At 38.9% G+C, this 27,058-nt stretch overlaps 1 protein-coding gene across 8 annotated transcripts in view; it reads left to right on the top strand.

The window, feature by feature from the left end:
• cep112 (centrosomal protein 112) overlaps positions 1–27,058 on the top strand; it is a 295,686-nt gene that overhangs the window by 27,304 nt on the left and 241,324 nt on the right. For all 8 annotated transcript variants that reach the window (XR_009060878.1, XM_057817528.1, XM_057817531.1 and 5 more), the window contains exons 7-8: positions 4,439–4,513; positions 19,477–19,563. Coding sequence is in view for 7 of the 8 variants with exons in the window: in XM_057817528.1 (XP_057673511.1) it covers positions 4,439–4,513; positions 19,477–19,563 (162 nt within the window). In the remaining variant the exon portion in view is untranslated. The remainder of the gene's footprint in view (positions 1–4,438; positions 4,514–19,476; positions 19,564–27,058) is intronic.

Below are 27,058 nucleotides of genomic sequence, written 5' to 3'. Positions count from 1 at the left end.
CACGCTCTCGGACTGCTTGGCTTTTTACTTCAGATGTTTTGAAGCTGCTCAAATGGTTTATTTTAATTTACCTGTGCTGGGATGAAATTTGCATGGTGGACATTGAAAGATCACCTGAAACGTTCCTTTGTTTTTTCCTCTTTTAAAGACAGTTTTAGGCAGACTGCACACCATCTGTTACATGTCTAGTTTGGGTAGTATTTGGTGAAAAAACAAATAGCTTGAGAATAAAATGCACCAGCCATATAAAGTAACAATTTTAGTTCTAAATTACAGGAGGTCCATTCATAGCTGAGCGTCCTTCGACTGCTCTATAGAATTGTTTTGATAGTTTTATTCGGTTGACCAAATTTTTTCTGTGTTTTTACTGGATAATGGTAGTTTTGTTTAACTGCCTTAATTGTAGTACATATACTGGACAGCTACAGTTACATAAACCATTGGATGATGCCTCGTTGCATACATTGTGGTCTGCAATCATGCATTTGAAGTTCTTCACGGTTAGCTTGGTAAAAGGCTGAAACTGCACATACACTGCTGGCCAAAAGTATTGGCACCCCTGCAAATCTGTCAGATAATGCTCTGTTTATCCAGGAAAATGGTTGCAATTACAAATGCTTTGGGAGTAATATCTTCGTTTTTTTTTTTTTTTGCTTGCAATGAATAAACACAAAAGAGAACGGGGAGAAAAATTGAATCATTATCATTTTACTCAAAAAGTGGGGCGTACAAAAATATTGGCACCCTCAGCCTAATAATTGGTAGCACAACCTTTTTGACTAAATAACTGCCAACAACCGCTTCGGGTATCCATCAATGAGTTTCTTAAATGCTCTGCTGGAATTTTAGACCATTCTTCTATAGCCGGCTGCTCCAGGTCTGAGATTTGAAGGGTGCCTTCTCCAAACTGCCATTGTCAGATCTCTCCACAGGTCTTCTATGGGATTCGGGTCTGGACTCATTGCTGGCCACTTTAGAAGTCTCCAGTGCTTTTTCTCAAACCATTTTCAAGTGCTTTTTGAAGTGTGTTTCTTTCTTTGTCCTGCTGGAAGACACATGAACTCTGAGGGAGATCTAGCTTTCTCACACTGGGCCCTACATTATGCTGCAAAATTTGTTGGTAGTCTTCAGACTTCATAATGCCATGCACACGGTCAAGCAGTCCAGTGCCAGAGGCGCCAAAGCAACCCCAAAACATCAGTAAACCTCCGTGATGTTTGACTGTGGGGACAGTGTTCTCTTCTTTGAAGGCCTTATTTTTTCTCCTGTAAACTCTATGTTGATGTCCCAAAAAGCTCCAATTTTGTCTCATCTGACCAGAGAACATTTTTCCAAAACGTTTTTGGCTTTCTCAGGAAGTTTTGGCAAACTCCAACCTGGCTTTTTTATGTCTCTGTGCCAGAAGTGGTGTCTTCCTGGGTATCCTACCATAGAGTCCCATGGCACTGAGGTTAGCCACAGTGCCATGGGCTTTACACTTATTGATGACAATGCGCACAGTAGACACAGGAACATTCAGGCCTTTGGAGATAGACTTGTAGCCTTGAGATTGCCCATGCTTCCTCACAATTTTGCTTCTCAAGTCCTCAGTTCTTTGGTCTTCTTTTTCTCCATGCTCAATATGGTACACACAAGGACAGATAACAGAAGTTGAGTCAACATTAATCCATTTTAACTGGCTGCAAGTATGATTTAGTTATTGCCACCACCTGTTATGTGCCACAGGTAAGTAACAGGTGCTGTTAATTACACAAATTAGAGAAGCATGACATGATTTTTCAAAGGGTGCCAATACTTTTGTCTGGCCCATTTTTGGAGTTTTGTGTAAAATGATTTAATTTTTTTCTATTCTCTGTTGTGTTTTTCATAGCAAGCAAAATAAGTGAAGATATTACTACCAAAGCATTTGTAATTGCAATCATTTTCTGGGAGAAATTGAGCGTTATCTGACAGAATTGCATGGGTGCCAATAGTTTTGGCCAGCAGTGTTGTATATTCAAATTAAATATAATATGAATATTATTTTAAGCTAACATTTATTCACAGCTCCCTATAGGTTTTGCTCTATTACAGTATAAGTTAGCCCTTTGCTATATTTTCCTCTTTAATGACGCATCTGCGTATTGTTTCAATGGAGTTCTAAAAAGTCTTAATTGCATAGTTTTGGTAAAGTCTTTTAAAAGGCATTGACTTTTTTCCCCGGAAGGTCTTTAACCACTTAAATTTGAAATTGTGCTGCAGTGCATGAATTTGTGTAAGAGATTTTCTGACATTTAGGAATAAAATATATTTTTCTGACGTTGGCTGTAACATTTGCTCTGAAATTGGCATTACATCCTGTCTTAATTGGTCTTAAAAATGTTTTAATCTCACTTGATGAAACCTGGAGGAGCCCTGTTGTGTTTACTTCGTACAGTATATTGAATATGATAACGGTATAAGAGGGCAGTCCAATTAATGTTTCTACCATTTCACAACAACAATTGTACATTTTTCAAAGCGCTAAAAAAGCCTGCTCAGTAGTAGTCGCAAATACCGTAAAAGAACGCACACAGACCTAACTAAAGTTTATCTGCAATTGTTTTCACTTCAACAGGTACATAACTACCTAACCCGATGTTAAAACATGAGCAACTTTTAATTCATTTTGTGCTACTGTTTCGTAGGTAACAACGTTATGCTAGTTAGCATTAGCATCTTACTTTGCAACAAACACAGTATGATCACTGTCAAACCAGTTCAAATGGATAAGATGTGTTTAGCCATCAGTGGCAGCGAATGAGTTGACCAAACAAAAACATTCACTCTCTTTGTTAGGCACAATATCCATTGACCTTGCGGTAAAACCGAACAAAAAAACACATAGTGCTGACTAAGGAGGAATGCCATGTATTCAGCGGTAGTCCCTGCCACTTGGCCCTCCATTGTGCGTGGTCAGTCGGGAGTACTGCGAGGTTATTCTGCGCTAAACTAGGAAGCCATCAATCATGCAGTGTTTGTTTGGCCAGCGAGCCAAGCCTTGTGATGTGGAGTCTTGTCCTTTTTTTCCCTGTGTTTGCGGCAAAACCGTCCATCCACATCAGGATTCAGTGATGCTCTGCCAACTGGAAGGCTAGACTATGTGAATGTGCACTGTAACGTGTGTGGGCACTTGGGAAGGTGTGTCCACATAGCACATGGGTACACGGGCAAGTGTCATTCAACATTGCCAACATTTTCAGTCTACATGTCTAACATGGCGAGTGCTTTCAAGGCTGCGGTTTTAAAGGATGTTGATTAATTAATCTCTTTCCAGATTCCAATTATCGCACCGTCAATTCCTTTCTGAGCTGACTATATTTTTCTGATGAGAATCAAGTTGGAGCATGTCATTTAAAAAAAAAAAAAAAACGTCTAGTTCAACAACATAAGTTTCTCTTTCATGATGTCACTCCTCTTCAGAAAATGGAAGTTTCCCCATCCCGAATTCATCTATTCCTGTCCTATCTTGTATCCATTGTGGATTAGCTTCACATGTGCCGCTTGACGTCAGATGTTGTTTTAGTTGTGCACTTTCCTCCATTTTCCTTGTTGTTCCGCCTCATCTTCACGTCAAGAAGATGAGCAACTATTTATTCGGCGCCACCGCTGTCAATCATCTCTTAAATCTGTTTGAAAACGAAAGGCCGTGATCTTGCCGCTCGTTGGCATCCCCTACAGACACACAAAAGGCTTTATTGTCGGAGTTCACAAGGATGTAAGTGGGTCATAAACAAATATCAAATAGTGTAAAGAAAATAGCAACGCAATGTTCTTTCCCTTCTATGAGTCAACTGCAGTGATTTAATGCTGTAAAATCACTTCAACTGTGACCTTTATTCACTTTCATGTGGTTTAGCGGTTTGCTTTTGCCGTTTCTTGAGCCTCGTGCTTGAAATCAAAGAATGTGAGTTATTGGCAAGGACGTACACACACAAGCGTCCATCCGCAAGTAAACAGACTGGAGATGGCTTACAGATTAGTGGTCCCGTGTGTTGACAAAAGACATGTCGAGAGCGGAAATAGAGCCGCTAGCATACACAATGCCTGTTTTTCTAAACAGACAAGAGTTGATGGAAGAGATTCCTGCCACAAGCGTTTGATGTGCCTCCCGCATTGTTTATGACAAAGTGAGAGAGTATGGAGGTTAGCCTGTTGCGGTGAAGGTTTGTCTGGAGAGGAAGGTGACAACAAAAGGGCTAACCTTAGTCTGTTTTTTTTCCCGGTTACAGAATGAGAACTCGAGGTATTTGCGAGAAAAGATGGCCCCCTTATCGCCGGTAAAATGTCCTATATGGCAGAAATGTTGGTTAACTTCTGCCAGCACCTCCCAGTTCATAATTGATTGGGCGTCTATGGCTACCAGTGACACGGAATGAGTTAATCACCGCCAATCAGCATTAAATTTTTGTTGTTGCAGATTTTGAAGTCCAGCCTGGGAAGAAACTGCACCCTGACTGACAATGTGGATTTTCCTTTTCTTCAGAGTAAGGAGGTATGAATTAGAGCAGTGCTTCTCAAACATTTTAGAACCAGAAGAGGAGACATGGGGAATAAGGATACTTAATACAACAGAAGCATACGTATGTGAATTTTAATGCTACTTGAAATAAGTCAGGGTTTATATATACTGAATACATCAGTTTACTGATTGGACTGTGAATCCCCAATTTCATGACGATACGATAGATTCATTGGATATGATATGATATTTGCCGATATCACAGTCTGCCATGATTCGATCGAATCAAGGGCCTTTAATCGAATTATTATATATGTACATACCGGTTAAGTTGTACGGTTTCGGTGTAATTTGTACAAGGTGAGCACTGATTTTTAAATGTGTACGGCATACGTTCAAATCTGTATGTTTTTCGTGCATTCCGTTTTTTTTTTTTCTCCTCCGTTCTGATTTTGTCACCGTTTCGGCAACAAGACAATGTGTGTTACGATGCGTTACCACGTTGGTTGAATGACGCGAGAAAAGTCAGACACGGAGAGAGAAGAGTGTTTGTTTTGACGCTGTAGCAAATACAATGCTAAGCTAGGTGGCTCCAATATTTCCTGACTGTAGCCGACAGCCTACAATCTACGCCCAGATATCACATGCATATAGAACTAGATGCGAAATGACAGACTCGGCAGCGTTAGTAAACAGTCGTCATTTTTAAAGCGGTAGACTTCTCAGAAAGGCTCTGTTGTACCTTCCTAGCGAACCGACGTAACTTTTTATCTAACATACTCCTAAATCGGCAAAATCTTGACTTGAATCTATCTTTAAATGATGAAACAGTTTTAAAACTTTCACATGTCGAAAGTAGACAGAAGGGAACTAATGCAAAAACGGGAGCAATTTTAACAACTTTAACAGTTGATTCACAACATTAAATGACTTCCAAACATAGCAAAGGTTACTATGTTTTTTTTGGGGGGGGGGGGGGGCATGAAAGGTAACACCAATTAGTTTGCTAAGTAACTAATTACTCTTACATTCAGGTAACTGAGTTACTAACTCAATTACTTTTTGGGAGAATTAATATGTAACTGTAATTAATTACTTTTTAAAAGTAAGATTAACAACACTGGTCATAAAGATGAAGTCTGCAGAATGAAAAGAGACGAAAGTGGAGATTTTACTCTGCCAATTTGTTGACGAACACAATTTGCCCGCAACTATTGCTGATCACTTCTCATAATTAGCAAAAGAAATGTTCCCTGACTCAAAGATTGGATCGGTAAGTTAATTTTATCGGTTGACATTTTTAATTTTTAATTGGACACACTCACGAACTACCTTCAAGACAAACTGACTTGCGAGCTGAAGTGCCATGAAGTGCAGCCATCAAAAGACATGATGCCAAAAGTGCTACATACAATTATAACAAAAGTCATTGTTAAATTTGAGTTATTATGATGTAGCTGAAGATATTGATTGTTCTTTGATTGCACCAGGTTATGTTACAATATTACCTATAAATTCATATTACTTAAAAAATTTAGTTTTTTGTTTCACATTGCTCGCTATATACAACGTTGTAAGATTAGTCACCAATGTGTATCTTTGTATCTAAAGCAATTTAAACAAAGTAATTTTGACATGTGACGTTATGATTTTATTGCTGGAACATTTGAATGAAAACCATTTATTCCTTTGAAATACAAAATGGCAGAGCCAAAAGATGTTTTTTTTTTTTTTTTTTTTTTTTTAACATCAATTTACATAGACCGTTGCTTAACCTATCGATGTATCGTTACACCGCTACAAACTATTAGGACTAGACCTGTCCAGACTAGTCTACTTAGTCTACGTCAGGGGTGTCCAAACTTTTTGCAAAGGGGGCCAGATTTAGTGTGGTAAAAATTTGGGGGGCCGACCTTGGCTTACGTCATTTACATAGAACGATATAATTAAGCAAATTTTAGCAAGCCATTCTGTGTGTCACATTTGCTTTATTATTATTTTTAATTAATAATTTCAACAATCTCCCAACTACCCTTTGTGGCGTTCTCCTTCGACTTTCGGGCTCTTGCAAAATACTGCTGCTGTAAAATTAACTAGCTTCAAGTTGCTTCAATTTCTCTCTACGCATGTTCCCTGTAATCTTGTTGTACACGTCAGCGTGTCTCGTTTGGTAATATCGCCTCACGTTGAACCCTTTAAAAACAGCGACTGTCTCTTTGTAAATGAGGCAGGCACAGTTGTTGCGTATTTTAGTGAAGAAATAGTCCAATTTCCACCTATCCTTGACGGGTCGGCCGTCGCAGTCAACTTTCTTTTTTTTGTTGATTGTCGCCATTTTAGAAAATTGGGAGTAAAGGATCACACGGGGTAACGTTGCTTAGAGTGCTGCTGCCTTTTAGTGGGTAAAGGAGGAGCAGCATTTAAGGTGTAAGCTACTTCATATGCTGGTAGCAGTACTGCTGACCAATTTATTAAGTCTGTTTGCAGGCCAGACATTGATTTTATGACAGAGGCTGGGGGCCGGATGAAATTTGACCACGGGCCGCATTTGGCCCCCGGGCCGGACTTTGGACATGTCTGGTCTACGTCATCGATGATGTAAATGCGTCGACGAGCACACCGTCCCATCGACGGTTAATAAAGGGTTAAAAAAATAATATGCTTGGAAATTTGAGAATGGCGGACACTCGCGATTCAAGCGGGGGAGCAGACACAAAGCCAAAAAAATGCACCAGAGTGACCAAAGCATGGCCTTATTTTAACAAAACAAAGGAGGGTACACTGTCAGTGTGCATTCGCTTCACTGCCAAGCTTGAATACTAGTATCACGGCAGCAAGTCTGCCGTGAATGAACACCTGAAGCGCCGTCATCCAGGTATTATTTTGAAAGATGACAGGAGACAACAAGCTGGCGCATCAAAAGTCCATATGAAGACTTTTTTTTTTTTTTAATTGAAGTTGCTTTTATGTGGGTTGTACGACAGAGTATTCGGGACTAATATCTGGCTAATGTAGATGAATAAGCAGCTACATACTTTACGTTGCTCAATGCCGCCTCCATTAAAATCAAGAATATGGAAAGAATCTTGTATTTTAGAATCTGTTTTACAAATAAGGAAATCCTTATTATTTTGCTTCATCTACATCAGATTATAATCAATAGAAGAATTTATACTAATGCTTCGTCGTGGCTCCCAGCAAAGGTACGCATATGTAGAGCTTAGATCTTGAGCCTGAACCCGAACCCGACCTGAATTTCGGGCAGGGTCGGGCCCAAAATGTCATTTATTTATGGTCTGGTCGGGTCGGACTTCTCTCGCTAACTTTTTTTTTTCATCTACATCAAATTATAGTCAATATAAGAATTTATACTAATGTGTCATCGTGGCTCCCAGCGAAGGTACGTGTATGTAAAGTAGAGCTAAGATCTTGAGCCTGAACCCGTACCCGACCCGAATTTTGGGCAGGGTCGGGCCCAAAATGTCAATTATTTATGGTTGGGTCGGGTCAGACTTCTTTCGCTAACTTTTTTAAAATATATATTCATATATTTATACTAAAATAGCTGCATTACCACAACGGAATAATGCTACTTTTTTTTCTCATCGCAATAATACGACTCTAATCTTTTGTCCTTACGTCGTGTCAACGTGCATCACATTGTTGTTTTTGCCAGCCATTTTAATTTTCGTCTTAGTCTTTTGGAGAAAAATACTTGTTAGTCTTAGTCATATTACAGTTTATAGTCATTTCAAAATGTGTTCGTCTTCGTCTAGTTTTTTAGTCAACAAAAACTCAAATTTCGTCTAGTTTCGTCGACAATTCTCAAAATGTTTTCGTCTATAAACTTCAAGTATTTTAGTCCATGAATAAATAAAGGTTTTCAAAATAAAGGTTTTCAACAATTTCCAATGATGACTACATAACTGTAGAGCAGGGATCCTCAAATACAAATCTTGAAGGTCCACAATTGTTTTTTTTTTTCATACAAGCATGGGTCCATTTATTAATTTTGGTCAAGTACAACGCAGGTCGAAGGTGGTAAAGGTGGTTGTCTTTTGACCAAACAAAAATACAATGCACATTCTGATTAAAAATAAATTGACAAACATCTTCTTGGACTTGAAACAAATACACACAAAAAAAAACATGCAAGTACAATGTTTAAACATGTACAGTAAATAATTGACGAGATCTGTCATTAAGGTGCAAACAATAACTATTGACAGTACATTTTGTAACTAAAACACTGCTGGACAAAAAAGAAAACGTGCAAGTAGTACAGTACATGTTCACATGTACAGAACATAAATGACAAGCTCAGTCATTGAGGTGCAAACAAAATAATTATTGACAGTAACATTAACTGTAAAACACTGCTCAATGAGAGAAATAGCATTTGGGAGTCACAAAGCTGTTTACTCACATCACCAGCCAGTACATCAGTGCGTCTTGTGGTTGATGAATCTGGGAGTGAGATTTGTTTGATTTTTTTGTTGTCATTTCCTTTCCATTACATTTCCTTTTCTGTTCCTTCGAACATGGCTGCCATCACTTCAGTCATGCATGGTTTTATTATTTCTCCATCAAAGAACGGCTTCTTATGTTTGGCCAACACCGACACTCTGAGTGAGCATTCCGTTGCAATTTGTTGTCATAAATTTAACAATAACCTTGCTTGACTCTTGATATGACTGCTTCACCTTGTTAATTTCTTGCCTTTTCAATTCTGATTTAGGAGGAAACTTCTCTTCAAAAGAGCTGTGCTCTTTAACATAATGGTGTTTCACATTTTCACTTTTTATCAGAGCAACTGTCTCGAAGCGTATTAAGCACATAGGTTTAGTACTTGTAGTTGGTAAAATGGACGCATATTTGTCAGTCCATTCCTCATTGAAACGGCGATTTTTGTTGTTCACTGTTTTTTCTCTTGATCAACTTTGAGCATGACATTTTGTTGGATTCAGTCTTCCACTGGTGGCATGTAAACAAACAGACTGCAAAGTGCTTGGTGCGACTCGTGTTTCACACTGCTGCTGCGGTCTGTCTACTCTAGCTAGCAGCATACAGGCTCTCAGCCAATCAGCGCATCCATGCACGCTTTCTCAGCCAAACAACAGAAATGAGAGCATGAAAGATATTTGACTAAAAATGAAACAGAATTTTGCGATAGAATAGTAACGCATAGCGATAGATCAGCAATTCATACAAATATATGTTAAAAGTTGTTTTATTTATCTATTTTTTTAAAGTGCCATTTGCCCTGGGTCCACAGAGAGGTGTCGTGGACCGCGGTCCGCTAATTGAGGACCCCCGCTGTAGAGTTTGCAACTATACCACCATTTTCATGATGATAATACAAACTCAGCAGGAAAACAGCACATAATTTGCAATTAATTAAACTCACCTGGACGCCACGAACTGTATGTAAAATGTTTTCCAAGAGTTTAAGAAGTCACCGCGATAAATGCTAATGCTAACTTGAACGCTATGCTAACACTATAAGTTAGTTCAGTGTGTGATGATCACTCGGCACAGACCTTTAATGGGTAAAGCAACATATCATATTTTGCCAAGATAAGAAAGCAAAACTTGCCAAGCAGCACCTGACACACATTTCACAAAAGGAGCCAGGAATGGGCACAGGCTTACTCACCGGAGTGTGTGTGTGAGGCGGGGGTGTCGGGGTGGAGGCGCAGCACGTCACAGGAGTGACAAGAACAAACACTGCTAAATGCATGCTAACTACACATACAATAAGAAAAAAATCACACATTGTGAATTTTTGACGGAAACTGAAAATTTTCATCTCGTTCTTGTATCCTCAGACGTTCATGATGTTATCGTCATGAATAATACGTTCGTTGACGAAATATTTTCGTGGTCGACATCATTGACGAAAACAACACTAGTGCATCATTAAGTTTTTTTCCACATACTTCATTCCAGTGATATGTGACATTTATTTATCTACTCCGGTGCTCACTTTAATGCTGAGAACGATATAGGCATACCACAAAAAGAAAAAGTAAGAATTGTTTTGAATCCTGTTGGAAAAGTGAAGTCACAGTGTTCTGAATCTGTTTACATTCCATTCTTTTGCACTAGTTAATGCCAACAGCATTAAACCCTATAGTTTATTCGTGATTTATTATAGTTATTTATGTGTTTATGTGTACTTTAATACTTTGTTTTCCAAAGTGTTTTTGTGAATTAATAATCGTCAACAAAACTGTAATTGCAAGATTAGTAAAAAAAAAAGTTTTAAAAAATTATTAGACTCGTCGACTAATCATTAAAAAAAAGTCTTCGGACTAATCGGGACAAAAATAATCGTTTAGGACAGCCCTAGTCAGGACAATGAAGAATATGGTAGGACAGGCATGGGTTACTGCACAGGCTGTGTAACGTAGGAAACTTGTTAAGGCTAATCACCTGGGTAAGCTTTTAACTGGTTGGAGAAAAAAAATATTTCACTATGGACGAATGGATTTCATATTTTTAATATTGTTCATTTTGACCTCAACTCAGTAATTCTTAAGTGTACCATTAGATCATTTCAGCCGACTATTTCAAGAGGGTGGGTTCCACCCTTGACTGGTCACCTGCCAATCGCAGCAATCAAGAATGCCTTAGTTGGATTTTAGCAACTCTTGAATTTCACCAGCTACAGCTGTGACCACACGCAGTATTTTGCTACGGAGTCTAATGCAGTGGGCCGCAAATCTCACCTTTAACATGTTGCCTTTTCTGTAGTTCCAACAAAGAACTGTGTCGCGTTGGATGTTGAGTCTGGGGGAAATCACACAGTGACATCACTTCCCCCTAATCCTACAGGCTCAGCTAAAAATTTACTCAAGTGTTAAACGTATATGCCATATGCCATAAAGCTCACAGCGGCTTAATGAATATCTCGGCTTTCTCACTAAACTCGTCCTCATACATCTGACTGTGCCAGCAGCTGTACAGACAAGAATGCTGACTGTTCTTTTCCTTTGGAACAATGAGTGACAGCTGAAAAATGTTCCCGTAAAGCTTCCTTTGCTTTGAGTCACGTACTTGTCGTGACTGTTTGAGGAGCTGTGGAAAAAATGTCTTGCAAAAGGCCTTCAAGTGCTCTGTTAAATGGACTAGTCCTTGATTTGGAAATTCAATTAAATAGTGACTGATGGGTGAATTTTTGCCGGCCCGGTGATAATCTACTGATTAAAGCGCCGAGGGATCTGTGGGATTCTGCAGATCCTAAAAAAGCCTACCTCTTAGTACCTGACCGCAGGGATTGTGAGTGTCAGATGAGCGTGTTGGTGTCAAGCCGTCACTCTTCAATGGTCACAAGTTCCCGACAGGGAATCCAACCCCTTTTGCTTTCCGACGACTTAATGACGCTGTCTCTCTAATCTACTGATCCTCTGGGAGCTTCAGCGAAAACATGTGATTTTGATCGTGCATTTTTTAACAGGAAAAATAGAAAAGCTAAGTAAATTAGATTTTTCATGTTGACTCGTTCTCAACCTGAGTATTTTATATTTAAGACTTTTATAAGATGACGAATTAAACCTAAATCACATTAAATATATAAAGGGGAAGTTCAGAATTTTTTTTATTGGGCTCAAACTTTGAGTTAGCGGGGGTTAATTAGTCGGTGGAGTTGATTTCAACAAATTCCATGCAGTTTGTCAGTTATTTGTTAGTTTCAGGAGTCCTGAATGGCTAAGCTAGCACGAGTCAATGGTGCCTGCTTAGCATGCCAATTAAAAAAATACATATATTATCAGATATAAAATAGACAATTTCAAATTGCAGATCAATGTTTGAAATACCCATGCAGCCAAAGCAATGGCACACCAAACTGCCGTAATTTCCGTTCATTCTGTGGGACTTTTTTTTTTTTTTTTTTTTTTAAAGATGCGAAATGCTACCACAATAGAGAAAAGTGCTTAGAGCATTCATGCAGTCTTCTGGGGAGTCCCTTTCGTTCCCGAAAAAAACCCAAGAAAAAAACAGTCCGCCATGCTTGCCTAGACAACCTGTTCCATGCAGAGCTGCTGTATTACAAATATTGCTGTTCATATAACAATTACTGACATGCAATGGTAAGTTTTAATAACTTTATCCTGAAAATATAGCCAGAACTTTTGATTGCATGGTTTATCTGTGATTCTCATGTGCGCGTATGTTGTTTTTTATTGGTATGCTAAGCAGGTACCATTGACTCGCGCTAGCTTAGCCACTCCAGAGCCCTGAAACTGACAAATAAGAAATTGCAAAGAATATTTTTAAATCAACTCCACCGACTAATTAAACCCCCTGCTAACTCGAAGATTAAGACTTATGCCAAAAATACTGAACTTCCCCTTTAATATGTGCACATAGAACATATGTGATGTGTTGTGTGTACATGTATATAGACTCACCGGCCACTTTATTAGGTACACCTGTCCAACTGCTCTTACCACTTAATTTCTAATCAGCCAATCACATGGCGGCAACTCAGTGCATTTAGGCATGTAGACATGGTTTAAGACAATTTCCTGCAGTTCAAACCGAGCATCAGTATGGGGAAGAAAGGTGATTTGAGTGACTTTGAACTTGGCATAGTTGTTGGTGCCAGAAGGGCTGGTCTGAGTATTTCAGAAACTGCTGATCTACTGGGATTTTCGCGCACAACTATCTTTAGGGTTTACAGAGAATGGTCCGAAAAAGAAAAAATATCCAGGGAGCGGCAGTTCTGTGGGCGGAAATGACTTGTTGATGTTAGAGGAGAATGGCCAGACTGGTTCGAGCTGATAGAAAGGCAACAGTGACTCAAATAACTACCCGTTACAACCAAGGTAGGCAGTAGAGCATCTCTGAACGCACAGTACGTTGAACTTTGAGGCAGATGGGCTACAGCAGCAGAAGACCACGCCGGGTGCCACTCCTTTCAGCTAAGAACAGGAAACTGAGGCTACAGTTTGCACAAGCTCATCGAAATTGGACTATAGAAGACTGGAAAAACGTTGCCTGGTCTGATGAGTCTCGATTTCTGCTGCGACATTCGGATGGTAGGGTCAGAATTTGGCGTCAACAACATGAAAGCATGGATCCATCCTGCCGTGTATCAACGGTTCAGGGTGGTGGTGTAATGGTGTGGGGAATATTTTCTTGGCACTCTTTGGGCCCCTTGGTACCAATTGAGCATCGTTGGAATGCCACAGCCTACCTGAGTATTGTTGCTGACCATGTCCATCCCTTTATGACCACAATGTACCCAACTTCTGATGGCTACTTTCAGCAGGGTAATGCGCCATGCCATTAAGCTGGAATCATCTCAGACTGGTTTCTTGAACATGACAATGAGTTCACTGTACTCAAATGGCCTCATACAGCACATTATGACTCAAAATGTGATGTACACTTATGTGGATGCCAGGTCTTTATTTTTGGTAATTAAAAGGATTAATATTAATATATTTGTTGTTTTCCATATCAGAATTCAAGCAATGAATACTGAAGATATGGCCTACAATACATGCTGTAATACCGGTTACATAAATTTATTTTCCTTCTCAATCTCCATTGAATGTAAATTGTTGTGGGATAGTGGAAATGGCATGTGGCTGCTTGTCAGTAGATAGCAGAACAACTCATCTTGACTATCCTTGAGCATCTGTGTTTACAGAGGATAGAAGTCACATAGCAACACATTGTACATCTCAGGCAAGACAAAAGAAGATACACAAACACAACCTTGCTTTTGAAGCCTGAACACTTTGCAGACGTTTTGCAACAACACCCCCCTTCCCCCCACCCTGAGGAAAAAGGCCTTGACCCCGCGCTGGTTTCGAGGGCAACTGTTTCCGTCTTTGCCTCCTCCGTACACACACGCACGCACACCCTCTCCTTACTCCCATCCTCACATCCTTTCAAGAGCGAAGTGTCAAAAAACATGGCATCTTACATCTCGCGAGCTACGACTCAGAAGAAAAGAGGCGGGAAAAAAGGCGCACCACCCAGACGGGCTGATTGAAGGCGTCTCTGAAGCTTGAGGTGTACGACATTCCTCCTCCTCCCTCCTTCACTGCCGCCTTTTATAAACAAGTTTTTAACGCCTCTGATCTAGTTTGACAAACTTTCTCAAAAGAGCATTTGAAGAGAGGCTGAGAAAGTGACACCTCCACATGTGCCTTTTTTTCTTTACCCATCCTATCCATTTTTTTGTGCGCCTGCTGAATCAGGTCTGCGCTTACTCTCCTGCTTTTCAATCACCATCATCTCTTTCTTCTTTTCTGTCGCTGTCCTTTTCCCTTTTTGTTCTGACAGCTCTCTTGTGGAACTTGCACCAATAAATGGTGGAGGATTAAAAAAGAAAGCAGATTATTAGATAGAACCGCCTCAAGGGTATGGTTTTTAGCATAAAGTGGAGTGTATGTGCGTCCATGATGAATCAATACATTACATACCTCTTTTTCATATGTACTGTATTCTTTTCATCGTTTGATACGTTATCACAATTTGGTGTGCTGTGACATATGTGCACACACACAAAACAACATGCTCAAAGGCCTTCCAGTTGTCACCTTGCCCCAGGGATGATTCAAACACCAGGACCAGACACTGATGAAACATGAGTCGCCACATCAAACTTACTGGCACCTTTTTTTCTATTAAAGCTTTCCTTTGTGTTTGGAAGGAGAAACACTGTGTCAATTAACTACTACTTTAAAATAGTAGAGAAAAATGTTGTGTTTCAAGTGAGATGATATAGTCTTTAACCAAATTAAACAACAGTATTAGCTAGAGGTGGGAATCTTTGGGCACCGAACGATTCAATTACAATTAAGATTCAGCGGCTCCGATTCGATTATAAATGGATTATTGATGCACTTTTAATTTTTTGTACATTAGTTCCAAAATTGTTCAAAAATCCTTTTAGGCTAAACAAACTATTTCAGTATCAAGTTAACAGTTAAAAACAGTAAATAAAATACTCAAGTCCCCATTCTGTATCGGCAGCTTTAAACCACATTCAATTAATTTAATGTTGTGAATCAACCGTTAAAGTTGTTAAAATTGCTCCCGTTATTCGACTTGAAAGTTTTAAAACTGTTTCATCATTTAAAGATGGATTCAAGTCAAGATTTTGCCGATTTTTTTTTTTTTTTTTTTTTTTCTAGATAAAAAGTAATTAGGTTCGCTACAGCAGAGCCTTCTAGAGAAGTCTACTGATTTAAGATGGCGCCTGTTTACTAGCGCGGGAAAGTCTGTCATTTCGCATCTAATTCTTGGTATATGATCTAACACGGCCGTCGACTGTCATTTCACATCTAGTTCTAGATATACAGTACGTGATATCTACCATAGCCGTATGTTGCCGTATGTTTCTAGCAACTAGCAGCTGGCCGCAGTCAGGTATTGGTTTTTTTTTTTTTTCCCCTCATCTAGCGGCATCTCCGTTCCTCATTGCGTCCTGAAGACCGCGCTGACTGTTTTATTTCTGCTTTACCTGGTATAATTCAAAAATCGGAATTTGGATGTTTGTGAATCGTTCTCGAATCTTCCATGGCCGAATCGCGAATAATCTAAAAATCGGAAATTTTGCACGCCTCTAGTATTAGCAGTGGGTGTTCATTAATGCTGCTTAAAATAATTTGCGAACATTGAGAAATAGCTTAAAACAGGGGTGTCAAAAATGCGGCCCGTGGAACAATATTTTGCAGCACCTTGATATGAACAGTGGTACCTCTACATGCGAATTTAACCAGAACCTGGTTTGCAAGTCGAAGTGGTTGCATATCGAGTGGGATTTTCCCATAAGAAAACATTATAATTCAATTGTTTTCACGGCCCAAAAACCTACGGTAAATCCTTATTACCGTAATTTTCAGACTACAAGCTGCTACCTTTTTCCCTTTTGTGTTAATACATAACACTTTATTTGACAGTAGCGTCATAAGACTGCCATAAGACCGTCATATTTATGAAATGACACTATCATGGGGATTAATGAATGCTTATGACATACATTATGTCATTAAGTGTCATCCGGCAAATTATGTCACTAACTCCATTTATGTCCAGCTTGGATCCTTTACATCCATTCAAAAGTGAGATCATTTGCTAGATGACACAAATTGACATCTGTTGTAAGCATTCATTAATGCTGATAACCGTTATAACTATGACAGTCTTATGGCACCACTGTTAAATAGTGTTACCGCATACGATAACTAAACAACTGGAACAGTAACTGAAGAAATAATTAGCACAGAACATGAAATTGAATTGTTATTTACATCTGTTGCACTGCAATGCATGCTAGGAGGCATGTTGGACGACAACAGTGTTGACAATAGGTGGCAGCAGAGGTTGACTGTCTCCCACAAGGGAACAGTGATGGCCAAATGAAGCTTCTTGAAGCAATGAAGCTTCGCAGTCAATTGGTTCAAAACTTTATGGTGGTTCATTTGGTCTTATGACAGTATTATGATGCCGCTGTCAAAAAAAGTGTTCTCGGTAAATATGTTTTAGTGTAGAATATCCTATAATACAGTGAGGACAGCTGCGGCTTATAGTCCAGTGCAGTTTATCAATGAACAAATGCAGTTTTTATGTCAAATTTGGTGGGTGGCGGCCTATAGTCCGAAAATGACGGTAAGTACTGCAGGTCATTTACAAATAGGCAAATACACAAAGCAAAACAAATACATTATAAATGCAAATTTGAATAATAATATAATGTAATGAATCATGTTCCAATGTGGCGGTCGTGTTTTGCATGCTGATCCGGAACGCACTGTGTGACTGGCAAGAGAGTGAGAGAGGTGCGGAAGAGTGGGAAGTTTTTACTTCCTCTTTTCATGTGTTGTAGTTGGCGTCAGCTACTGTGGACAGTAGCCGTGTTGTATTGCACAAGTTCTGAAATAAATGATTACAAACCTGACGAAGCTGGCTACTTCCTTGCCGATTTTACAATAATAATGATAATAATAATGAGAGTCGTCCACAGAATCGTTGACATATTCCGACCGTACTCTCAAGCCAGTTCACTGACACCTACACCACGCTCCTGTTTTTCTGCCATTTCCTTCTTAATTTCAGTGGTAAACGTCACCTTTTTCCTTTTTTCACCACCTGCACTAATCTCCTTGGGACCCATATTGATTTCTCTCACAAGAAAATCCGCTGTGCATTTGTCTGGCCGGAAAACAATTAAATTGCAACGCTAGCATAAATGGTATTTCAAGCATGTCGTCCAAGGCCGAGTCAGATTTTACGTCGGATGCCGAAAGGATAGGAGGTCGAAGCAATCGTATGTCTAGGTACCAACCACCAGTTAAATGTTTGGGTCAGGCTCGGCTATTAAATTTAAATTTTAAAATTTTTGATCACTTGCAGAACATTTTCTAGTGCTTTTTGAAGTGTGTTTGGGGTCATTGTCCTGCTGGAAGACCCATGACCTCTGAGGGAGACACAGGTTTCTCACACTGGGCCCTACATTGTGCTGCAAAATTTGTTGGTAGTCTTCAGACTTTTATAATGCCATGCACACGATCAAGCAGTCCATTGCCAGAGGCAGCAAAGCAACCCCAATACATGAGAACCTCCGCCATGTTTGACTGCGGGGACCATATTCTTTTCTTTGAAGGCCTCGCTTTTTTTTGTTTTTTCCCTATAAACACTATGCTGATGCCGTTTCCCAAAAAGCTCTACTTTTGTTTCATTTGACCAGAGAACATTCTTCCAAAATGTTTTTGGCTTTCTCAGGTAAGTTTTGGCAAACTTCAGCTTGGCTTTTTTATGTCTCTGGATCAGAAGTGTAATCTTCCTGGGTATCCTACCATAGAGTCCCTTTTCATTCAGACGCCGACGGATAGTACGGGTTGACACTGTTGTACCCTCGAACTGGAGGACAGCTTGAACGTGTTTGTGATGTTAGTCAAGGTTCTTTATCCACCATCCGCACAATCTTTCGTTGAAATCTCTCGTCAATTTTTCTTTTCTGTCCACATTTAGGGAGGTTAGCCACAGTGCCATGGGCTCTACACTTATTGATGACACTGCACGGTAGACAGAGGAACATAGCCTTGACTTAGCCTTGAGATTGCCCATGCTTCCTCACAATTTTGCTTCTCGAGTCATCAGACAGTTCTTTGGTCTTCTTTCTTTTCTCCATGCTCAATGTGGTATACACAAGGACACAGGACAGGGGTTGTGTCAACTTTAATCCATTTTAACTGGCTGCAAGTGTGATTTATATATTGCCACAACCTGTTATGTGCCACAGTTATGTAGTTGGTGCTGTTAATTACTGAAATTCGAGAAGCATCACATGATTTTTCAAAGGTTGCCAATACTTTTGTCTGGCCCATTTTTGGAGTTTTGTGTAAAATGATCATGTTTTTTTTTTTTTTTCCCCTTATTTGTGTTTTTTCATTGCAAGCAAAATCAATTGAAGATTGAGAAGATTAAATGACTTGTAATTTTTTTGTGGAATACGTGATGTAGCACACAGTCACCCAGACCTTATCTCCAACAGCCCCCAGATAGATTGAGTTTGATACCCCTGGCCTAAAAGTATAACGGTAGTATTGTCTGCTTGTCACTTGTTTTTATCTATTTACTGTAGATGCTGACATTTTGCAATGTTGTTTATGCATCCCATATTTTCATTTTGTTCCCATTGAACATGAACAATTCATTAGTACAAACATTTGTGCGCTTGAACACGCGTGAGCTAAGTTCACCTTCGTGCCATTGACTTTTTCAGGGCCGCGCGTGGGTTTTTGCATGCTAATGTGCGCCATTTCATCATCGGGTGCGCTCGGGAGCGAGACACAGAAAATATGTAACTTCTTTCATCTAGAGTCCTGTTATCCTTGTCATCTTGTTATTTTGTGTGATAATACGATATGAAGATGTTGGGGTGAAATGTGTTTTTTGTTTTCCCCTAATTCTTTTGCTTAGCAACTAATAAGAATCTAGTTTCACATGTACTGTTGCTTCTCTGTGTTCAGGTAGAGATGAGAGTGAAAGTGTTGGAATCCAGGCATCAGGAGGAGAAACTGAAAATGCAGCTGAAACATGATGCAGATGTTGACAAAGTAAGAATATAAAATTGACTGCCAATGACTGCAGTGGACGTCCAATCATGGATTGGATGGCAGCCACTGAGTTAAGCTGCATTTTAACACCCATGATTGCCTCTTATCTGCACTTGGTGGCTAATGAAAAGGAAAGGACTCGCTCCTGCAAACAATCTTCTCTTCAAAGCGTTAGAGATGGTTTACTTTACACCGGCCGCCCATCAGATAAGCTGCAGAGCAAGCACCTGGTATCTGTCACGTCCACGGCATGACTTTCCTTTGCTGCGACACAAGCTTTTAATAAAACAGAAAAGGGTAGGGAAAAAACTCTTCTCCCTTTAAGATGCCCGTTGCTTTGTGCTCGACGAGACAGAATGACAGCTAGCGTCTCCCTCCCACTCTGTAATTAAACACAGATGGTGAGTTATGTCCAATTGAATTTCTTCTGAATCCAACTCTGTATTCCATCTAATGGCTTCAAAGCGAAGTCATTTAGAGGCGCGCTCTCGACGGGCCTCATGGAAGGTTTCATTTTAATTAGCGCCATTTTGATAATGTATAGGCTGATAAAATGCTGGATATTGTCCTACTGTATTCGTGAATGGAGAAAGCCAATATTTAATGTTGGTAATTACTGTACACGGTATATAAACACCCAGGTGACTTGTAGTTCCGCTCTGAGACCCCCAATTTGGCCAAATTTCAAAATTGTCCAATGGAGGAAGTCGGCGTGATGTCACGATGACGTCACCTTGCTTGGCAACGTGTCGCCATTTTGTGAAGGGGGAACACACAGCTAAACATTCCATAGATAAACGTCTGAAATTCATATATTTCAGGTGTGTTTTGCGTCTTTTTTCCTAAAAACGTCTTAAACGTGGCTTACTATTATCATGAGTCACTGCCGACAGATGCGAGGAGGCGATGCAATTTAAAATGAGCGTTTATTGGCTTACAAAGCTGCCGATACAAAGTCTCAGCTGATAGCTGGATAAACAAAGGAATGGCCTGCAGTGTAGTTCGGAAACATCTACAACTACCTCATAAAGTCACCCAGTAAGTTGACCTTTATCATTTACGTGGAATATGTACTATGTGGAACTGAGAGAAAATTGGTAGTATATACGAAGTGATTATTTCTGCTGTAACCGGTAATTCGCCTCCAAGCGTTATTTAGCCGGGAGCACGTCACGGCAAAATAACCAATTCCCACCAGGCAAATAATATACCGATTGACTAATCAGGGCAGTTCACGGCAAAAGAAAACGCTTTGTGAGTTGCCGGTTCCAGTAATAATAACCACTGCCTAGTCTATTGAATCCTAGCAGCTAATTGGGGCAAAAATTAAAGTTTACTCACCAGTAATAAAATGTCGGCTGCAAACATAAATGTGCTTGGATTTAGGTTCCCACAGGCGAAAATAGTCCACGGAACAGTCTTCTTTTACTGTTCCTCGATTAATTGCTCTCAGTCATTTGTTTCTCCTTTTCTTCTCACGTGGAAGAATGAAGAACTTCAAATGCGGCTCCGAACTCTTCCTTGTGTGACAACCCACAACACAGCAAATTTTAGTCATTCCAACGGAAAAAAGACCGCAAATAAAATGAAAGTTAAACACCTTTGTATTACAATGCACGACAGAGCAACTGCTTGTGACTCGTCTTTTGCCCCATTTTCAATATGGCGACGCTTTGTTGTGGCTGGTGACATCATTAAATGCCCGGATGTCAGACTTCCTCTATATGAATGTGTGAAACATTATTGGAAAGCTTAAAATCTCTATTCCCTGAGGGAAGAAAAAATTTGAACAGGAGGGCATTTCTTGACACCATAACAGTAGGTCAAATCAGGTGGGTTAAAAATAAGCATTTTTAAGACCTTTGAAATTTTTGAAAGTTTCTCGTTTAAAAAAAGGTTTTCAACACCCATCCTGGTACATAATAAATAACGAACACTTCAAGATATTCTCCCTTTGTCTGCTCAAGTCTTTGATAATCAATATGCATGCAATAAGACGTGGGTAGATGTACAATAACAAAGGCAAGTTGTAAATGTAGATTTAATTTAACCCTGTGTTTTATTTTGTAAATAAACATGGCTAAACAGGGAGCTGTATAGTTAATGATAACTTTACTGCAAACAGTGGTCTGTATAAGTATCTGAACCTTTTGGAATTTCTCACATTTCTGCATAAAATCACCATCAAATGTGATCTGATCTGAGTCAAAATCACAGATGAAAAAACTATCAGCTTTAACTAAAACCAAACATTAATAGGTTTTCATATTTTAATGAGGATAGTATGCAAACAATGACAGAAGAGGGAAGAAAAAGTTAGTGAACCATCACATTTAATATTTTGTGCACATAAGCGCTGATACACTCGAAACAGGTCAAAAATAGCTATGAAAATAGGCACACAGTTTTTATATTGTTTTTTTTTTTTTTTTTTTTGTACACATAAAACCATCACCATGAAATTTGACCTAGGATCGGCGTTAAATTATGTTCTCAGTGGTCGTAAAAAAGTCTAGAAAGTCTAAAATTTCAATTGTTGAAACCTGATTGTTGAATTCTGCTCCCATTCTTTTACAAGACTACAAAAATCCCCATTCTGATGCATGTGTGGGCGTAAATAATTTGATCAGATTGTCACCAACTATGGGAATCACTTTGAGATAAGGTGGAGGAACCGATTCATCAACAACTACCGTAATTTTCCGAATATAAGGCGCACCCGTGAATAATGCGCACCCCAAATTTACTTGTAAAATCTAGGGAAAATTATTGTACCCGTTTATAACGCACACCCCAATTTTAGCACCAATAAATAGAACAATACAAGAAAACAGAGCTGGTGTACAAATACAGAAATGTCATTTTACTGACTGGTGAAACACAGCACAAGCATAGCACATTGGTAGATCAAAACATTACCATAAACTGACAATATTTACGGTAATAATATGATTTGACAACTTCTCCAACTTACCAGAATCTAGGAGAAAACAAAACAGATGTGACTTTTCTTTTAAAGGCTGCTGTATAACTTGCTGGTTTCATCACGATGAATAAATGTTTCTTCCATGGATTGATACGGTAAAATGAAAGTGAGAACGTAAGTCAGAAATCCATGAGCCCTCATCGCTGTCAACATGTCAGTAACAATAGGAACTATTGTTATTTGGGTTTGAGTTTCCCGAGGGACAGATATAGTTGACGGACACAGGAAGTCTGTGTGCTTACTTTTGTTATGGTCCGAGTTGCGGAGCTGCAAAAAAACGTTGACTCAAATGAGTTCAAGAAACTAAATTCTGTGCTTTATGAAGAGTGAAAAAAGCGTAATTTAACACAGACGAAATCATTCGGCCGATCAGAGTGAAGTATTACCAAAACAAAATGGTGACGTCACGTACCGTAATGGTCGGCAACGGGTCGCCACATACGTTTCTTCAACACAACGTGGCCGTGTCAAAAAAAAAAAATCTGTTTATGTATATGTAATATATATATATTTCTGTCTCCATCCATGTACCCGTTTATAATGCGCACCATGATTTTACAAATTGATTTTGGGGGAAAAAAAGTGCGCGTTATATTCGGAAAATTACGGTAATGATAATAATGGCCAACTATTTTGATAATTGATTTCATCTCAGAAGAAAAACTTACATTGATCTGGAAAGTCGGTGGTCCCAGTAGTCCTTAATATTGAAAATGGTGAAATGAATTACGACCCTTTCTCATTTGTCTTTGAAGTTAATAATTTATTTTATTTTTTATTTTTCTTCCAATAACCGATTATAATCGATTTGATTAAAATGTGTTTTGACTTACAAACTTGGTCACCGAATGACTTCCCCTTGTATTTTAAGGTATTATAGTATTTTGTAGGGCTGCGGCTATCGATTATTTTAGTAGTCGATTAATCGATGAACTAGTTAATTTGAATAATCGAGTAATCAGATAAGGAACTTGAAAAATTAAAATACCTGAGTTGAGCCTCAAACGGTATAGAAAAATAAATAAATAAATGAGGACCTATGTACAATAAAAGGACAATTGGCTAACTTTCATAGCAAAACTCAAAATGCTAATGTTTTATGTTTTTTTAACAATGCTCTCAACAAATGGTTCGGACACATACACATACTGTATCCCCGCAAACAGCGGCTAAATATACTTATAAACTAAATTAGGAATGCATTAAAAAAACAGTTCAAACAAAAACTTGGTTATTGGTCTTAACAGGGAGCAGCTGAATTCACACATGTGAAAAATGTCCACCCAAATCAATAAAACTAAATGCAAACAGTTTCAAAACAAACCATTACAACGGCACTTTAATTAAACGAATACTCGAAGCAGCAAAATTTAATTCGAGTCTTCTTTTCTAATCGGATACTCGAGTTAATCGATTAATCGTTGCAGCACTAGTATTTTGATCAAAGGGATGCTAGTAAAACCTCATGCGGACAAATTTACTCGTAATATATGTAGATTGAATGATTTTCTCCTGGTTTATATTATATTCCTAGGATTAGTGTTCAGTACATTTCCTCCCTAGTTCATTTCTCCCCAATGCAAGAAGAGTATTGGTTCCAACTGAATCCAGACCGACCCTGGATGCGGTATCAAAAGGAATAACAAGCCCAAAATTGCCACCCTAAAAGCCCTCATTTCTCACCGTCCCGTGCCCTCTTCCTGGCCCTGTCACTGTGTCATTCCATTTCCTCACGGACCCCTAAAAAATACATTTTCACTACCTTGCTTGAAATAGGGGTTAAAATTGGGTATTCCTAAATGTGTTGTGAACTTTGCACCGACCACACCCTGTTCCTTTCATCACCCACATCCATTTTACACCAAGAACGACAGGATTAGTTGCTAAGTGTGCTGCTATAGAACAAAATGATAGTTAAAAAAAGAAGATGGGTGGGGTTATTGACTTTGAAAATAGGCACATTTTCTGCCATTTCAGCCCTAAAAACATCTGGTGGCCTCAACTAATTATGTGTTAATGATTAAATTGGAAATGCATTTAACAGGGAAAAAAATGTTCATATTGAACCCAGACACCTTGCTGTGCTTTTGATATACAGCCATGCCAACCCCCTGTGGTCTAATTGACTAATTGCATGCAGATGGCAGCATCATGTACATGCAGTTAGCACGTCACACTTTAGCACAGGTGCTGCGTTCGGGGGCCGTTTTGCTCATTTATATGCAGCATCCTAAGGAATTGCCATGCATATGGAACATGGAGGCGTTTCATTACCATTAAAGTCATTTGGCATCATATTATATCAGTACTGGCAAGTGTCTGTAGTTCGTTAAGCTTTTAAAGGGCACTCATTTAATTGAAAATCTTCTTTTATTTTAAAAAATATGTTTTATGTTAAAAAACAAAGAGGGGAAACAGTTAATATTATCTTTTTTATTTTAATTTCAGTTTCAGACACGACTTTCCCTAAATTTTTATCTAAAATGTTTTTTCCCAAACAAAAAGTTTGGAAAAAATGTTATTTGTTATTCATGCCACTCCATTTGATTTATCAACATTTTAGTTTAATGTAGGGCCATAACCAAAGTGTATTTCTGTTGTATGAATTTCGTTTGGTTTTATTAATGTTTTATCATTTTTAAAATGTTATCCATCCGTCCATCGATTTTTCACCCACTTATCCGAGGTCGAATTCATAAAATGGATGTATTGTAATAATTCAGACATGGCATCCACATACAGTATCTGGACATCGCATTTTGAGTCATGTAGGCCACACTTGTATACCAAATGTTAATCTCTTTGAATTTTTAGAAAGGGTTAAAATGTCAAAAGGCTCTTTGCAAACCAAAAAATAAAAATACTGTGACGTCATGTCCCGCCTGAGCCTTCTTAAGAATCAATTATTTTTGCTTGTAAAGGCAACACAAACAAAATCATGAAAAGTGATATTTTCCAGTTTGCACATCGTCTCCCAATCCATCATCCATGTCAAACACATATTTTTAATACACATAACGTTCGTACGAAACAGTCGTCGACATTTTGTACAGAACTTTATTCATTCATCGTATGAACCGCTTATCTTCACGAGGGCCGTGGGGGTAGTGAAGCCTATCCCAGCTAACAACGGGCAGGAGGCAGGGTACTCCCTATACTGGTTGCAAACCAGTCACATATTGTACAGTGGTATGAAAAAGTATCTGAACCTTTTGGAATTTCTCACATTTCTGCATAAAATCACCATCAAATGCGATCTGATCTTTTTCGAAATCACACAGGTGAAAACAGTGTCTGCTGTAACTAAAACCACCCAAACATTTATAGGTTTTCATATTTTAATGAGGATAGTATGAAAACAATAACAGAAGGGAGAAAAATAAGTAGGTGAACCATCATATTTAATATTTTGTGATACTTGATACTTTTTCATACGACAGTACTTCAGTAAGTGGATTTATTTCTTGGCAACAATATCACACACATATTATATCACCAAATTGGATTGTTTATGAACATATTGACAACGTACATTGAGTGCAAGCACAATGTTTGAAAAAATATGCCAATGTACTCCCTGTAAACATATCCTCACAAATGATAAAATTGTTTCATTCAATGTACAACTTTCCTATAACTGCTATTAACGCTGTGATTGTGATGTAAAATTAGGGCGAAAATCAATAATCATAACTGGAGCTGAAACGAATACTCGAGCAACTCGAGTAACTCGAGTTTAAAAACTGATCTGAGTAATTTTATTCACCTCGAGGAATCGTTTAATTTTGCCAGCTCTATGCATCACGTTTAGCCCGGACTACTTTTAATGCGGGACAACGCGCTGACGTCACGTGCGTAGTGGAAGAAGCAATAAAAAAATACCTTACTGCAGCCGACCGCCGTTACAAACTGCGCCGACGTTGCTAAAAACTACGCCAGCATGTTGCTACGGTGGTAGCAGCCTAGCAGGTAGCGTCTGATGCGTGTCATAGATATCACATGTACGTAGAACTAGATGTGAAATGACCGACTCGGCGGCGTTAATAAAACAGCCGCCATCTTAAAGCAGTACACTTCTCGGCGCTCATAAATAAGATTAACGTTACTTTCACTCGCTCACGTAACGTTATCCCTGCGGAGGGCTAGGTTTCTATTCATTATGACCACTGTCGATGCGTGGCTAACTCTTACATACAGGCTTTATTTAATCTGTGAAAACAGCGCTGTAGAGTGATTAGGGTGTAAAATAAAAACATAATGCTAACTGTCAATTTTAGCTCAATAGTCATTGCTGGATAAAACACCAAGTAGCACTGATGCCTAATGTGCTCCAATATAGCACAGCATTTATTTTGAACACTGCAAAAACTCAAACTCCTATCAGGACTTACAGTTTAGACTAACTTAAAACTTAATGAGAACTTATACAGTAGCTTGACACAAGAAGAAATTCAATTGAAACAGGTAGAAAAAACACCTAACTTTTAAGTCATGTGTGTTATCAACCGT

This window comes from Corythoichthys intestinalis, chromosome 16 (genome assembly GCF_030265065.1).
Source record: "Corythoichthys intestinalis isolate RoL2023-P3 chromosome 16, ASM3026506v1, whole genome shotgun sequence".
Taxonomy (NCBI): domain Eukaryota; kingdom Metazoa; phylum Chordata; class Actinopteri; order Syngnathiformes; family Syngnathidae; genus Corythoichthys; species Corythoichthys intestinalis.
This window is presented reverse-complemented; position numbering and strand designations above follow the sequence as displayed.